This window comes from Vanessa cardui, chromosome 3 (genome assembly GCF_905220365.1).
Source record: "Vanessa cardui chromosome 3, ilVanCard2.1, whole genome shotgun sequence".
In the NCBI taxonomy this organism is placed as follows: Eukaryota; Metazoa; Arthropoda; class Insecta; order Lepidoptera; family Nymphalidae; genus Vanessa; species Vanessa cardui.
The window spans coordinates 6,220,595-6,237,580 of NC_061125.1; the positions used below are offsets into that span (position 1 = coordinate 6,220,595).

The 16,986-nt window shown below is 33.6% G+C and overlaps 1 protein-coding gene across 2 annotated transcripts in view; it reads left to right on the forward strand.

Moving 5' to 3' along the window:
- Nucleotides 1-16,986, forward strand: part of LOC124543587 (lysine-specific demethylase 3A-like) — a 130,163-nt gene that overhangs the window by 36,143 nt on the left and 77,034 nt on the right. The window contains exons 4-6 of one of the 2 annotated variants that reach the window (XM_047121831.1): nucleotides 2,404-2,625; nucleotides 5,335-5,419; nucleotides 6,527-6,594. In XM_047121831.1, the coding sequence (XP_046977787.1) occupies nucleotides 2,404-2,625; nucleotides 5,335-5,419; nucleotides 6,527-6,594 (375 nt within the window). Of the gene's footprint in view, nucleotides 1-2,403; nucleotides 2,626-5,334; nucleotides 5,420-6,526; nucleotides 6,595-14,024; nucleotides 14,171-16,986 lie in introns of those variants that run through there. The other variant, XM_047121832.1, reaches the window with a different exon arrangement.

Sequence of the window (16,986 nt, forward strand, 5' to 3'; positions counted from 1 at the left end):
AGTGCTGTAATATCCTTTAGTTATAAATGACAATTGCAACATGAAAGCAACTCTCACTATGTGCATGGCACTGAAGCAGATGAAATTAAATAATGTACATTATTCATAAAGTCTTATCAATAATCCGATCACGAGCGAGGAGGGACTAGGGAGTCATGTCATACTCGCGACAGGAAATTGAATGAGCCGCGGGGATGCGAATGTGTGTCAGACATGATGGCTTCCTTGTTTAACTATCTACATACTGATTGATATCTCCTATACCGTCTTACCGATGTGCAAGTATGTTATTTTCTATATAAAAATATTAATGTTAATTTCTCTTCACGAAAACTGCAATATTATAATTAAAATCATACTACGTAATTTATATTCAAATAAAAGATTCCAGTGATCCGTTCGAACTTGCTATATTGCATTTATTTCATAACTTTAATTAGTGTTTCTATGTTTTCTGAATAGTAGAATTCTGGGTAGTACAATTTAAATATAATCAAGAAAAATAAAACTAGATCGCAAGATTCGATTAAGATCTAAGTATAGTGCTTTTATTAACACATTGTTAATTTGGGCAACTACAAACTAAACATTAACATTTTCGTCATTGTCTTAACGAGTCTATAGAATCCACAAAACAATCCATCAACCCATAATTCAGACATATTTGATTATAGCGTATTCTGTATCTTATCCTTAGTTCACCTTTACACATATTGATCAAGTAAGATGAACGAAAATGTTATTACAGAACAGATTAAATAAGATTAAACTGCGTTAGTATTTCCAAGTCTTGCTCTCTCCGACCTCGTATTAATCACGAGGTAAACTCACCAAATAGAATAACCGAGGAAAATAAACAGTATAAGCCTCGAGGCACCGTTGCGTAACGCTGCTGAGTCACTGAGACTGCGTCGAGCTCATCAGAGCGTGACTGTTACACAAATACAAGCGAGCAAGCGATTACGATGTTGTAATCTAGGATTACCCGGTGAAAATTCTTTGGCCGTGAAAAATCATGCTTAAGGGCACGAGCACGATACCGTTTTTCTATGGGTTTTTGTAATTGCAGTTGCAAATTACCGCTATTATTGTTAAAAATATTGTTTGCCTATAAAAGAGATGAAGCAAACATCCATTTTGTATGTATATCAATGGGGTTCGTGTAATGTCAGACAAATATACGTAAAAAAGTTTTTGTCAAAAAAAATCGCAAGCAGATAAATCAGTAAAATGTATGAATGCAGTAGTTTTTTTTTTTCACAAAGCGTCTGGCTTTTGCGTAAATCATTTCCGTGTCGCCTAACCACATCCAATAGCTATAGTATAAACCTACAGTACTCGTCGGTATTCGCTTACACTAAACACATAGTTATACTCGCAGAAGGGAGCGCGGGGCGAGTTCAACGCACCGGATACGTCTGCTGCACACAGGTGCCGGCGCGCTGTAACATTGACATAAATACGCGTTCTATGCGTTACATGTAAAGACTGCACGTTTTTGCCTTTTATGCTCGTGCTGACATTCTCTATGATTTCGGCCGTGTAGAAATAATATATTAATATTTCTTGGTACCGTTCAGCGGCATATCTGATCACATTTTAATCAAGAATAATAAATTATCCCGTAAATTAACTGTTTTTGTCATAATGTTGGTAATTTAACTGTTTTACTTAAAGCCCCTCAGAATAAAGCTAATTATAAGTTATGTAAGTAGTTAATACTTCGAAAGGCATTAAACACTTTTGATTTCAGCAAATACTCTCTTGAAATTCAAATGTATGTAAGTTATAAATGTAACGAAGGAAGAAGATAAGCTATATTATTATTTAATTGGCTTTACGTAATTACTTTATGAATAAAATGACTTATAACTATTAATCTATTATTGTGCAATTTTGTTCGATTTACTTTCTATATACAGTCAATTAGAACCGCAAAACCACGATGGGCATTAGACCAATAACGTGCAAGGCGAGTTACATACGAAGATAATGTGGGTCATAATGTTTACATGTTGCACGAGGTCATATCGTACATAACTAACAATCTAGCGAAGTAATTGCACTATTTATGTCTATTACATTCTTGTACGGAGGAATTATGTTACGTGTGCAAAGCCCGATAAATCTTCGCGTGCATTTATCGTAGACTGTCCTTTTTTGCGCATAAACATTTGAAAGATGCACTTTGTAACACATATAAAATGACGTGTCTTAGTGTGCAATAAATGAACACTTCTATGTTGTTGCTAAGTATATTGTCGTATCCTTATTTGTATTGTAAAAGAGAAAGTAGGTTTGTTGTGACATCTTCATTGTTAGCTAATCACTGTATTTCAAACGCGTTTAGGTTATAGTCTTTCCCCACATGATTATATTTAAGTTAAATGTTGTCTGTTATAGGACTGGGACGCCTCCATAGCAGGATCAGAAGCCGGTCTGGAGTCGGCTACGTTGTTAGCGTTGGCCGCTGAGGCAGCGGAATGGAGAACAACCCAAGATGGTCAGCGTATTCTTACCACAACGCCGTCAGTGCTCGGCGGATGCCGCGCCCAAGTTTATAGGGTCGCTGGTGCCACTCAATGGTACACTGCTGTAATCGTTGGCGTCAATGAACACACAGGCGTAAGTTTACAATTTTATAATACTATTAAATTTAATATTTAAACAAATTATAAATCTATAATAATATTATAAATGTGAAAGTAACTCTGTCGCTCTTTCACGACCAAACCAATGAACCGAATTTGGTGAAATTCGGTGCAAAAGTAAACTTGAACTCCAAGAAGGACAGCGGATTCTTTTTTTGCCTAACACAACTTGCCTAACAACATTTGACAACTAACACCCCAAAACGCAAGCGAAGCAGCAGTCGACGACTGTGTTTTATATTTCATTTCCAAAAGTTAATTAATGGAGTCTTGCGATTTACAACTAATTAATATATAGAGGTTTAAAAATATGAATCTATAACAAGAATCCAGTACCGGATATTTCATAATATTTGCTTTAATATATGTAATATGTAAAATAGGTGTAGCAATGTTCGCCTAATTGAGCAACTATAAAAAAAAAACAATCAGACAAAAGGTTAATAATCATTTTATTTTTTATTTTTTCATTTTATTTTTTGTTTATTAAATATAAAGATGAATGTATCGTCATGTCATATTAATCAAGAGATTGTCGCGAGAAGACCTAAAAAAAGTTGACACAGGTATCTGCTTACCTGTACGTATAATAAAGGAAGCTCTACGAGACGGGCTGAAAGAAGGCACGCTTGGGTAACTGTATAGGCATTCTACAAGTTAATTCCAAAGCGGGAAGTGGCTGAAACCTGTTTGGTTTATTGGACGCGATGGCATCCAGTAACGATGGTAGATTTATAAGGGCACGTATTACTTATAGCATCTGTAAATGCCTAAAGAAAGTTGTTAACAAGTACAACTGTATACAGACGAACGAAAATGCAGCTTTCCATCGTTTTTATTAATATCATGTTGCCTTTATCATATTGAATTCAATTACCAATATGAAACGAGTTTTTGTATAGGATACGGTCGTAATTAAATCGATAGGCGTGGTCCTTCGTGTCGCGGATATTGAATAGAGTGTTACTTTCAAAATATTTGCAATAAAATGTCATTACGTGTATAAAATACTAGAAATAATATATTTATTTGATATTCGCATTTCGTCCGGTTCGTTACAGTTATTGAAATGATAAACGTGTAGCTTGATAATGAATATCACGATGTTATCTACAATGTAACTTATTTCCCCTTACATCCTTCCAGGTGGGAGTTTCCCCTCAACTCCCTTTTAACGTTCACCCTTCTGCCAACTTCGCAAACAAACTTTGTTGTTTCGCGTTATTGAAACACTTTATTGTTTTTCTTTCATCGTTTCTTTGAGGAAGAGTCGAGTAAAAGTTGTTCGTGTGTTTCGGATCTCGCAATAAACAATGCGGGATTATGAATGAGCATCATATTATATTTTATTGTCTTATTAATTTATATCTTTTGTTTTATAATTCCTTTGTTCGATTAAATTTTTGTATATATTTTTTGTTATTGATGTTATTAAGATTATTTTATTTTTTGCTCTGCCCCCAATTACCTTCAAACGTAATATATTTTTAATATTTTATTTGTAAAAAAAGCTATTTAGTTTTTTTTTAACAATTTATGGCGATCGAAGAAATTCTCAACTATGTTTATGAAATTATACCAATTTGCCTTCAAACTCTTTAGAGAGTTGTCAAAACTTCGAAGTACTTCAATCTATCTTGAACTTCGCTATGTAATTACAGTTAAAAAGTTGAGACGTTAAACAAATTTATACTGCGAATTAGTGAGAAGCAAAGTTGGTTCGTCCGACGTCAAAGTTTTGAGTAACCTCCACTCCCGCCCCCTCCATGGTTACCCAAGTAACTTTCTTCAAGTTGTCGCTTTGTTTCTCGTAAGTTTGCGCTAAACTTTGTCTTTTGGCCTGAAGATATGTTTATCGACAACCTTGCGGAATTATATTATTGTTTTTTTTTTTGCCGTCAACATGAGCTGTTGCAGTAACTTGTTAACCTCTAAGTTTATTTTTATATATTTAAGAAAATCCTTTTGAATATTGTTTTTATATATTTTTTTCCACGGCTTGAATTGAACTTAAAGATTATCAATTTTTAAATCGACCTGTATCTTTTTTATAAGTATGTCGTCACTAGAATGTACATCTTTAACCTTGATAATGCAGTAAAAACAGTTTTAATAAAGTAGTTCCAAGTTTGGAAACAAAACATTAATAATATTGCCTCGCAACAGATGTATTTTAGTCAAACACATACATTAACCGCTTTCCTTGAATTTCCATCAATCAAATTTAGTTAGTTACTCTCACGAGCTCATGGAATTTGTTATTATTCGAATTTTAGACGATGAAATAACACAAAACAGGTACGCTTCTGTAATGTATTTACATTACTCTGCGGCGTGGGCGTGAGAAAGTTTTAATAGGAATTTAGATCTTGTTTACGTGTAAATACAAAACACCTGCCCAACTTGCCTTTTCATTACAAAGAAAATACGTATACTTATTATTGCTCTTGTTATTGAAACCGAGAGAGCAAAAGTTGTTCAACTAAATATTACATTATTTAAAACAATGAAATAATATACGAACGAAGTAAACAATGTTATAGAAAGTTTTTGCGTTCCCGTTAATTAAATTGTTCGTAGACAGAAATGCTACCAGCCAGAATAAAGGAATAAAGGGGCTGTTTGTTAGATGGTGTTTATTATTATTTATTTGTTTCTGATTCTGTATTTAATTCTTTATCAGGAACTGACGGTTACTGACGATACTGTCCTTGAAGAGCATAGTGAGGACCCAGCCCTGGTTCAAATGAGACTTCTTGGTGATGGAGGTAAAGTTATTGAATATTAAGTTTAAATAATGTTACGATTACAGTATATAATGTATTTATGCGCTTTAGTGTATAGCTGTTCTGGTTATTTACGATAAAAGTCTACCTTAAATTACACCAGCTATTGAAATTAACTCGATTGTAAATTAGTTTTGTTTTTTTGTGTTGTGAAATAAAGAATTATAATACAATAATTACGTGACGAACTCAATACGAATACAGTGCGACGCATAACATATCGGTTACTCGAAGTCGTCACGTGTGTGTTGTGGCACGAGGGACGTTGTGATAATACAAACATGCGTTTGATTATGTAATCAAAACAACGTGTAACGTGCTCTCAAACAAATGCACCAACCAAAGTATTCGTTCATAAATCTTAACATGAAAGTCATCCTTATATTTTATATAACACGTACATATTACCTTTAATATTTATTACGTTCTCAGTTATAATAAATATAAATCCATCATTTATATTATTACATTACCTATATTTCATGAAATGTTTAATAGCTAGTTTAAGTGATGAACAATAATGTTGGATGTGATATCGTAGTTTAATTGAAACAGTAATTAATTAAAGATTACGTCTTTGGCCTAGTGGCCTTTTACATAAAAAATATCAATAGAAATAAATGCAGTGTCATCTTATTATCGTAATAGGAGCTGGGTGAAGTGTAATCTAACTCCAATGTGTGCATAATTGGATGCATGAAGCCCCACAACGATGTAACGTAGTTTGCGACACAGGCAAATCCTTTGTTATAATACTTTGCGACATTATGAAATATTATTAAAGTTTCACTGTTTCAAACCAACCGGTTTTATGCACTCCGGTCACATGCATAATGTAATGTGGGAAATTAAATTAATTGTCAGGTAATCAAATGTCACATCTTGACTTTAGGTAGTTTGTTACTTTGTTTTAGTCATCGTCGCCGCGATAGATTAAAAATATTTTTAAATACACAATTTAAAAAAAGAGTTTTCGTGTTCTGTCTAGAGATAGATATGTTTATATAAGCACATTAATATTCTTATAATAAAAGAACGATATCTCTTAATGTAAATGTGGAATAATCAATTCTTTTTTTTCTCTTACAGTTATAGAATCTATAATGCGCGGGGAAGTCGTTGGTGTGATGCCTCGTAGATCTCGTTCTAACCTCCAAGTAAGTTATTTACATTTAATAGTCTGCTATAATAATAATTCTTTGCATAAATTCAAGTAGACGATAAGTATGCAAATCATTTATTTTAATGGTACAACCGGTTATATAAATAGCTCGATAACAAGTTTTTGTTTTGAGTCTGGTATATTACAGAGAAATAATCATTTAATTATTAATATTATATGTTTTGTTAAGATCTTTTTCATTCCGTCGCATTCGTTCAGAAACTAGTTTGTTTATCCTTTACAATCAGGTCGAGTAAAAAATTGTAAAAAGTAAACAGCCTTGATGTGGGTGTTGACTTGACTTAAAAAAATTGGAATTTCGAAGATAACAGAACGCGTAATGGCTTTATATTTAGCCAAGGTAAGAAGTTGCTTTAATATCGTATTTAATTGCAATATTTTTTGTACGTCTGTATTTATTTAATTCCCAATCGTGCCTAAAATACAGCTAAATAATATATTTCCGATCCGTTTACATGTTTATAGAACGTCAAGTGATTTCAGTATAATAAGCTCTTTTAATTCGCATTAAATTGACTTGAAAGTAGAGGTGAGTGAGTTATGATCACATACTGGTACGATTCTATTTAATTTTGTTCGTTTATAGCGGCTCTTGGTGACGCATCTGCCGATTTTAACTTGAACGCCGCCGCTGTGCCCTGTTCGGCTAAATATGGCAGAAATGACTAATAAATTACTCCAGCTAGATGTATCGAGATAGAACCAGAGCTTTAGTATTGTTAAATGTCGTGTACAATACTTGGATGTTTTCAATATTACTATTGTTATTTATTCTAGAATTCAATACACGCTTATATTTATTAGACTTATAAAACATGAATTAGTACAATAATATTGCTCAAGTCAACAACTAGTGAAATTGTTTTTTGTCAACAATTGGGGTCACATATGCTGTAAACGATAGAGTTTCTGCAACAGTGAACTCATTTAAATATTGGACTAGAAACAAGGGGGAACTTAGTTTAGATGTTCCGACAATGTTCTAAACTAATGTTAATCGTGGGGTGTTTGAGTTGGACGCAAGCGAATACTCCGCTTGAATACTTGGCTCGAAAACTTCTGTGAAAATCTAATTTAGATCGGCTGCTGGAAGAACACGAGTATCAGATAATTAACTTTCAGTATGAGCTCATAAACATGTCTACGTTTGTTATCCTTAGTTTGGCGCCATTACTCGAGCTTAATCTTTAATCTAAATAAATTAAATAGTTGTATATGTTAAGTATGCTACTATTATAAAGTCTCTTTAGGACATAAGTACAGGTAAACACCTGTGCGTGAATACTGTTGGTAGCTTGACTCAATTATAATTATATCCTTTCATTCATGTTCACATCTATAAGTTAGAACTTTAATACCGTAAATTTATAAAGTCATTGCTTAAAGGTTTCCTCATATAAATAAATTATTCAGACCACACTTATGTATTCGAGTGAAATAAAACCATTGGAATGTAACTTTGATCGTATTTTATGGGTTCAATAATCTCCGAAGGATCGCAATTTTATTTTTATAGCTTGAAGCTAAGGATTACGTAGAACAAGGTCTAAACCTTCAAGAACGTCTGGCGGTCGTATTGTTCGCATACATTTTCCTTGACAATATATAACCTTGAAATTCATAGCCTGATATAAGATGATAGTATAATCTTTACAAATTGAATGAATATATATATTATATGTTGGCTGTTACGTAATTGGAAGACTAAAAATATGCAACGAACAAAGAGTGATCACTATATTAAGTTTCGATAAAATGAATGTAGGTCAACTGTCGTCTAAACATAAACGCGAAATAGAAGGAAATTAAATCAAAGACAACTGACAGTTACTGCGCAGTGAGACATAACATCTGTAGGGTGACATGTTCAAAGGGCGACATTGTAAATTACGTTTAAAATGTAAAGGAAAATTTTAGAATAACGTTGCTTTGTAATATTATCCGCCAGAATTGTTAGGTACAATATTGTGTTTCTTATTTACGCTTTTTGGTATAAACTCAAGGGTAAAAATGTAATACTTTCTCATTCCTCTCATGTAGTGCTTCAATTGTACCTTTATTAGTCAGAAAATTCTCATCTCATTAACGACGTCAATTAGGGTATAGATTATGGAAGAGGTACGAGTTATTGTTACTACATTACTAATTTTAGAACGTCGAACGGTATGGTTTTACTATATATTTTGTAATGGTATGTAAGTCACGTTGTTAGTGCTTACTTCGTATGCATTCGTTGTTTTGACTATAATTTAGACCTATTCATGTGTGCCAATATTATCGAGTTATGCTTGTATGGAATGCCCATAATGCTGATTATGTGTATTCTACTACTCAATCAATTGAAAGAAGTTTAATCACGTAAAGAACATCATTCATTAGCTTATATATTTAAGTGATTACTAATAAATACATTTCGACTGATCTTTATCTTAAAAGGTCTGCTGTGTCCGTTGATACCGCCTGACTCGAATATAAACGGCTTTAACTTGAGTGACCTTGTTAATATAATTTATTTTACAAGGTTTAAAATATATGGCGTATTTCTATTCACGGCTGTTTTTTTAATGGACTTAAAAAATGTAAAAGGTACCTTGATTCGTCGTGATCATGTCAACATTGAAAACAAATTATCAACTTTTCACCCTTTTTAATTTCACTGTAAATTTAGCTGCACATAAATCTTTCGCAATAATGCGATTAAGCCGAACATCGCGTTCCGATTTGACATGAGGGGCTGCGTTCTCCGCAATTTGTCTGGTTCAGCGACCCTCATTGTAGAGAAGAGGCCTCGAGCTCAGAACTCATAAACAATTCATCTTATGAAATCTACGCGTAGCATGAGGATAACAGAAGCATTATAAATGTTCGGGACTATCGATTCACAAAGTACACTCAAACTAATCATCCACGCTTTACCCTTCAGCTGTGCTAGCATATTCCCCTCTCCTTTCCATGTGAGCTCAATTCTATGCCTTAATCCCAGTCTGACTGCTCACTGAAGATGTAAATGCGACTTTAGTAATTGCATTTTAAAATAGCTTTTAGATTGCATCTACATATGCGCCTCGGGCACATGTGTACATGTTAGTGAAACTAAGTTTATATATCATTTGAATATTTTTTTCTCTTTCAGTCACCTAGTTTGAAAAGGTGTAACGAATCATTTTCGCTTGGCAATAGTTTCGACCGTTTTAGTTTATGAGACTGCTAATGACTTTTTGCACATTATATTAGTCTCGGAAAAACCTATGAGTCACGATGATTAAACGTTAAACAACTTTCAAACTCCAGTATGTATTTATAAAAGCGATTTTTTATTAATTATTTCAATCAATAATTTTATAACAAAATACAAAGTTATATTTTGTGTCTTTACTAACACCAATTTCTTATTGGTCTTTTTAAATAAGCATATTTTTTAAAATATCTAATTTTGTAATGATTATTTGATTGTCTTATATTTAAATAATAATTAATAATATAATACAATATATCATTGTCTTTATGCCCAAGTTATATGCAGAGGAAGTTATATCGCTCGCAAACTCGGTACATTTTCACAGAAACCATTTCAGTTGGACGATTGCCAAAACAACTTTTCATGTAGCAGCCAAATCTTATGAATAAATAATCAATTCACCTAAATTAGAATAAACGGAATTGTTATACATTAAACTATATTTTTTTACGTTTATAATTATTTAAAATCGATTAAACACAAATAGGACATAAAGTACACTAACTCATTATTGATTGTATGTAACTATTACATACAATACAGTTTTCGTAATATACACATATGTTAGCAAAAGTTTAAATGGAAATTTTACCTAGATTAGTTTGAAACTTATATTAGTAGTATGTCAGGAACTGGGCGTCTTAGTTCAATGGCAAATAATTTGAAATCGATAAACGTTTAAATTGCGCAACCAGATCTGTGTACATTAGAATGCAGTAAGTTTCTCATAGCCGTGTACCGTGAGAGTCGCCGACTCACCGCTTGAATCGATTCAAACTTTTCCTATTACTGCGGAATTGGCTCCAGGCGTACTTGTTTACGTTGATGTATTCTCTTTGATTGTGTCTTCGCCCTATTAACTATGTCGTACTTCTTTGTGAAAAGCAAAATTGCTATTGTTTTGTCTTTGTTATAAACTCGATGAATGTATAATAATTTCTTAAGTTTTTGCTTTACAACAGAATGTTATTAATTGATTTTCTTTCTTAAAGTTTAACGTAAAATTAACCTTATATTATATACGTATATGTTTTCTGATAGAGAAATATGTTATCTTTATTGTCAAGGTTTATGGATTGATCAAATGCATCGAAAATATTAGGTCAGTACTACATAAGACTAAAATAAATATGTCATTCGTCACAAGAAATTAAGTGAATGGTTCGCAATCAATGTCAACGACCTGTTTATTTGATTAATTAACTATAAAGAGAGGAGAGTTCGCTGGGTACGTGTAATCGGTAAAGTTTGCAACAACATCGGCCGACTTTCCGGCTCTATCAGAGTTAGTTAATGCGAGTTCCCGTGCAGCGGATACGATATCGATCGCGACAAGTGCGGGATGCCGGGATTCGTCTGGCGCGCAATCCCCCGACCCATCCCCTTGGGACATCAAAAGGGTCTGTTTTAACGTGCCACTCATTACTTCGTTCTCGTTTTGTTTGAAGGTTAATATAAGTTTTGACCTGCATGACAGCTTATTTCATGTTTTTGACAGTCACGTATCATTTTACCTACCGACTAGATTAAAGATATTATTGAATTAGATTATTTAATACGATAATAACTTAAATAAGATAAGGACTATCAAATAATTCGATTTAAATAATTTGGAATGACATCTGATCATTCATATCAGCTATTTAAAATGTAACGCAGATAAGGCGGTTTAAGTTTTTAATTACATTTATTAATTTTAAAATAATCTGTGACATAGTATTATCATAAAATAATTTTATATAACAAGATAATAGATAATGTAAAAACGTTTACTTTTGATGAACATCGATTGTTTATCAATTGGTGCGGATAATCACAAATGTGTATAGCAACAAAAACGATGACCTTGCATGTAAGGAAGGTGCAATGTATGAGTGGAAGTGTGAAGTCTAATTAATTATGCAAGCCTGTGTCTGGTGGCCGGGCTCGCTCGGGCAGCCGGGCGGGGGCGTGACGCGCAGGGCCCTCCCTCCCCCCGGCTCCAGTTTGCGCCATTCTCCCGCGCCGGCACGACTACGCTCGGTTACTCGTCGCTCGGAACGGTTTACGGAACGCATCTTACCTTTCACCGCACTAGCGTCACATGTTTCCAATTTTGAATGTTCCGCTTAGCATTGTGAAGTGATTTTGGTGAATTGTGGCCATTGTGCAGCGAGGACAACGCCGGCCGCGTCCGTTACACATAATTATCTGTAAGCACCGGTTAGCATTGGTCATTGACATTTATGATGTAGCGCACCTGCAAACTTTCTTGTATATTTTTATATTACTTTTTTCCTGTAGTTTTACCTTGTCCCGCTATCGCATTATTTACTTTGTCAATGAAATAACCTCATTAAATATTTTATTAGCGGTTTATCTTTTATATCAAAGTGGTACTGTATTATCATAATATTATCGTTTATTGCATAAAAGATAACATAACTTTTTTCTTATCTTCAATGTGTACATCTCGGAAAGCTAATTAGCATATAATAGCATGAGCATGACTGCCTAATATACAGATGCATAAACATTTTCACATATACATATTATGCACTCGCGTGCAACTATTTATGTACAAATTGAATACAAAGTAGCTACTGATAGCCACACCCCGATAACAGCTCTATCTCCCTTCCACCTTTGTACAATATGTTTAACTATCTCTTTTCGGACACAGATCACTCGACCGTTAATTCGTATAGCAATTAGGATACTTTTAATCTCCACAAACTTGTGCGTTAGCGATTGACTTCCGAATTAGATCAATCGAATGCATCATTAACCGACGCACGCACAAGTCTCCATATTGTTATTGTTATTACGTCGCCTTGGAAGGAAACAGCTTGTTTGACTCGCTTCGATGTTTGCTTTTGTTCTTTTCTAACTTCTTTGTTAGTCGTTATTGTTCCTTTGTTCGGTATTATAAAGCGACCGCAGTCGGGGAGACTCTATTTATAAACATTCACTCGTTGATTGGAATCCTTTGTATAGTGTTATTTTGATAATGCTAGCTTAAATACAACTCCATGTTGCTCATGCGTCATTTCTCTTTTGTGATATAATGTAACGTTATCCATAATAAATTTTGATTAAACGATATACGTTGACATAATTTATACGTTTTTTTGGCAAGTATACAAAAATAATTCCGTAAAAAGCGATAACGCTCCAAATACAGGCTTAAATACTCTAGACGCAACATTGCAGAGGCGGTGTGCGATCGTACTGTCTGCGTCCCACGCACGCCCACCGCATGTCTCAACTACGTGAATAAATCTTACCTGACAACATACCGCACTACATGGACACGCATACATGAAACCATTTACTTGCCTTTGCAAATATCAAACGAACAATGCAGTCGGCATCAAATAAAGCCGGAAATATTCCATTAATAAATAGACGGTTGCAGTTGTTTCATTTGAGTTGTATGACATGTCACAAACTTGGCTCTTAGTTGAGTTTCAAACTCGCTTAAAATCGAAAAATAATAAACATTTAGTTTTATGTCAGAAGAATTCCTTGATCTCAATTAACTTCTAACAATACATACGAGAAGGTAAGTTGCAGTAACTGGTTATAATAGTTCATATAAGTTTATTCTTAACAACTTTTTTTATCATAAAGTAAATGTTGATAAGTTTAAATTTTACAACAAACAGTAATTATATTATCTCCGTAACTTTGTCGACCTAGTTTCTACTATAATATTTGAAATTTTATCACTCATTTCCTCTTTTAATCGCATCGTTAAAGACGTTAATATAAGATATTTGGTACAGATCCAAGTTTATCTCCATGAGATCAAGGATGTTTTGTTTTACTTTTACTATTGGAACGACTGTTAAAACAAATTAATTACCGTCGAAGACAACTTACGATAACGATCAATAAACTTTAATTCGTAATTATTTATATTGCACCACGTTATGCCTGTTTGCTTTGGATAAATGTTACCACGATTCTAAATGTTTGGTTCGAAAACCGGTCTTACTAATCGGTAGCCAATGGCCATATTTACGTTGTAATCTAGTTAGAGAGGGCCGACTTAGCTTGGGAGCGGGCTAGGGATACCGGTTAGAAGGTGAGGCTCGGGACGGGAGGTAGCAGTCAGACAAGTCGTGTTGCACTCTTGCCCTCCAGCGCTCCGTCCACATTGAGATAAATGCACAGGGAATACAACGCCCGTATGAACATAGTATGGTACAACCCGAGGCGAAGTGGTATTTCTTTTTATATTCGCTCTGAGAAAGTTTTTTGTGAAATTGTGCTAACGATTGCATTGGAAATGTACGGGATTATTTCTTTGAATGGTGTGTCGTGCGCCGTAAGTACTCTTCGGGTCATTGTATCGTAATGTCTTTCGGAAGTTTTTATGCAGTTTAGTGTTATGCTCGTAAGCCCGTTGAGCTTTGTTATGTAATAGGTGGCTGCTTTTGCCTCTGTGTCGTAGTGATTACGACATTTAAAAAACAATTCAAAATACATTCAAGTATATAAAGACATTTTCATTTCCCAAGTAGCAATTAAATTAGTATCAGTATTACGTATTATGTAATCCCTTGATAGTATTAAATTGTCGCGAAACATGTCATTTCCACAATCCTATTAGACTGAGCTCTGATGATAATGTCGCTATATACGCTAGAGGTAGGTATTTAAACGGTACGAATGTAGGTACATAGCTCACTTGCCTCAATAAGTACTGTTACTGTCGGGGTCGACCGGAGCATGCAGCTGCATTACGTAATACTTCAACTTATAAGATAATGACTATTCATTATGTAATTTTTTATTCAGCCTCGCATGCTATTGATGATCGTTTATTTTATGAACTGAAGAGATAATTACGTTGCTTAGTATTCATTCTATTCACGAAACTAATTGTGATCAATTTTATTGTTGTTTAATGAACTGAAATAAATTGATGGGTAATGGTTAACTATCTATCACTAATGATGGAAATATATATTGTAAATGATCCATTAATCTACAAATAATACAACAAATAGGTTCGAATAATAATTATTTACTTATACGGTATTTTTGAATATTAATAACTAACAACATAAATAAATACTGATATATCTAAACAGGAAGCTGATTATACTGAGCTTAAGGAATATAAATCACCTGATATTCAATAGGCCATTCACCCGCTATCAAACTTCCTGCGTTAAATGGGTGATGGATTTATGATTTACGACGTAGAGACATCTTCAGTGTCGTGTATATTGATACAGTTATCGTATACTATTTATTGATGTAGACTAATTGAATTAGGGTGTAACAAAACAGTAATATTTATAGCATTACGTGCAATCCGAAGATATTCGTTTGAGATGTACAGGTCTGCGTGACTAGAAAAAATAAGAACGTTGTGAGCTGCATGTCGGTTTCAATGAGCTATCGAGGTTGTTATGGGTTGGTGATAAACCTCTCTTGATGTTTCTAGTGTAGTATTTAAACAGTGCTTTAAATATGCGATCCGATTTTTCTTAAGGAACTGATAAAATTATTACGACCTCTAATACTATTATAATACAAGCCAATATCCCGTCGGATCTACTGCTAAGAAATTTAATAGTGCGTAGTTTATCTTTTAAGTTCATATTTAATCTAGTATCTTGAATTAATAAGTATGTAGTAAATATATTTAAACTGCCTTAAAAACTTTAAGAACAACCCTGATTTGTTTTTTCCTCCCGAATAATAGTCTCAAACGTGCCTCCTCTAAAGAGAGGGACAGAAAGAAAAAGAGAGAAAGAGCATAACGTTAAAACGTTACGTGGCAAGCCTTCCCAAGAATCCTGATTCAATAGGGGAATAGAGTACATTTTTCCTTTGTATATCTTACATCTTTGGAAAATAAATTACATTTAGAAGTTACACATTTTCGTTGCTTATGAAATATAAAAGTGAATATTCCATTGTTATATTTTTTTTGTATGAAGTTCAATATTGTAGCAAACATTTTTTATAATAGAATCTTGAAACTTCAAATTAATAAACGCACATACTAAAGCATTCTGAATGAATATCAAACGTTAAGGTAATACACAATATGCGATAATGTGAATAAATGATAAACGTTACAATTACTGGAGCACAATCGTAGCATGCTAACGCCGTGCATCGATAACGTCCAGTTGTATAGTTGAAAGCATACCTGCTGGCTACAGTTCACTACACTCGCCCACAATGCCCTCCTTGTTTATTGTGCATATCAAAGGCCTTCCACAAAGCCCCTGCGATAATGTGCGGTACAACACGCCCGCGTCGTTAAACAACTGTATGTACATACGGCGTTCGCTTGTGTGCGTATATTGAGTTTTGATGGCTTTGATAGATATGTGGGCAGTAAATCGATGTACGATGTAGGCATATAGCAAGAAATGAGAAAATTGTTAACTTTTATATATCGAAGATTGAGAAAATCTTACTAATATTTTATCTTGTTATAGCGGCGACTTTTTTAACAAAAAAATGTATTTTTCAAATACAGTAATATTTTATAATGTTTTATATTATGACTAATTGAAATGACAGCATATCAATGTTCATTTTAGTTACTGTTCATTATCTACAACCGTTTTTATGAGAATCATATATGATAAATATTAATAACGTTATTTATCATTCATTGTATTTTTCCGCAATATCTACCAACCGTTATTGTATCGGTTTCAATGTCAGCGTAGGTGAATATTAATGTTTAGAAAAATGAATCTGTCTAATGCGATAACGACCTACGCAAAGCTCTGCATTCAAATATTCATTGCGGTAAGTCACATTGGCAGATAAGAGCACCATCTATATTTTTCCTGTTATATAATTAAAATTAGATTACGAAATATGCTTGCCCGCTTACTTTCAGGTATTAAGTACGGCTTATTTCTAATAAACCCAAGATGTATTTAAAATTGCATTTATTAATGACTAGGACCATGTATTGGATCTCTAAACATAGTCCTGAATCAATTTCATCATTACAAAAAAATATGTAATTTAAATCTAGAAATCAGTCAAATCGGAAGTTACACGAACACTAACAAACTTACTGATGTGGTTCGTTATTTTAATTTGTCACAATCAATTTTAAATAAAGATAAAATAAAAAGGTTTTATTCAGCTTGAAAACAT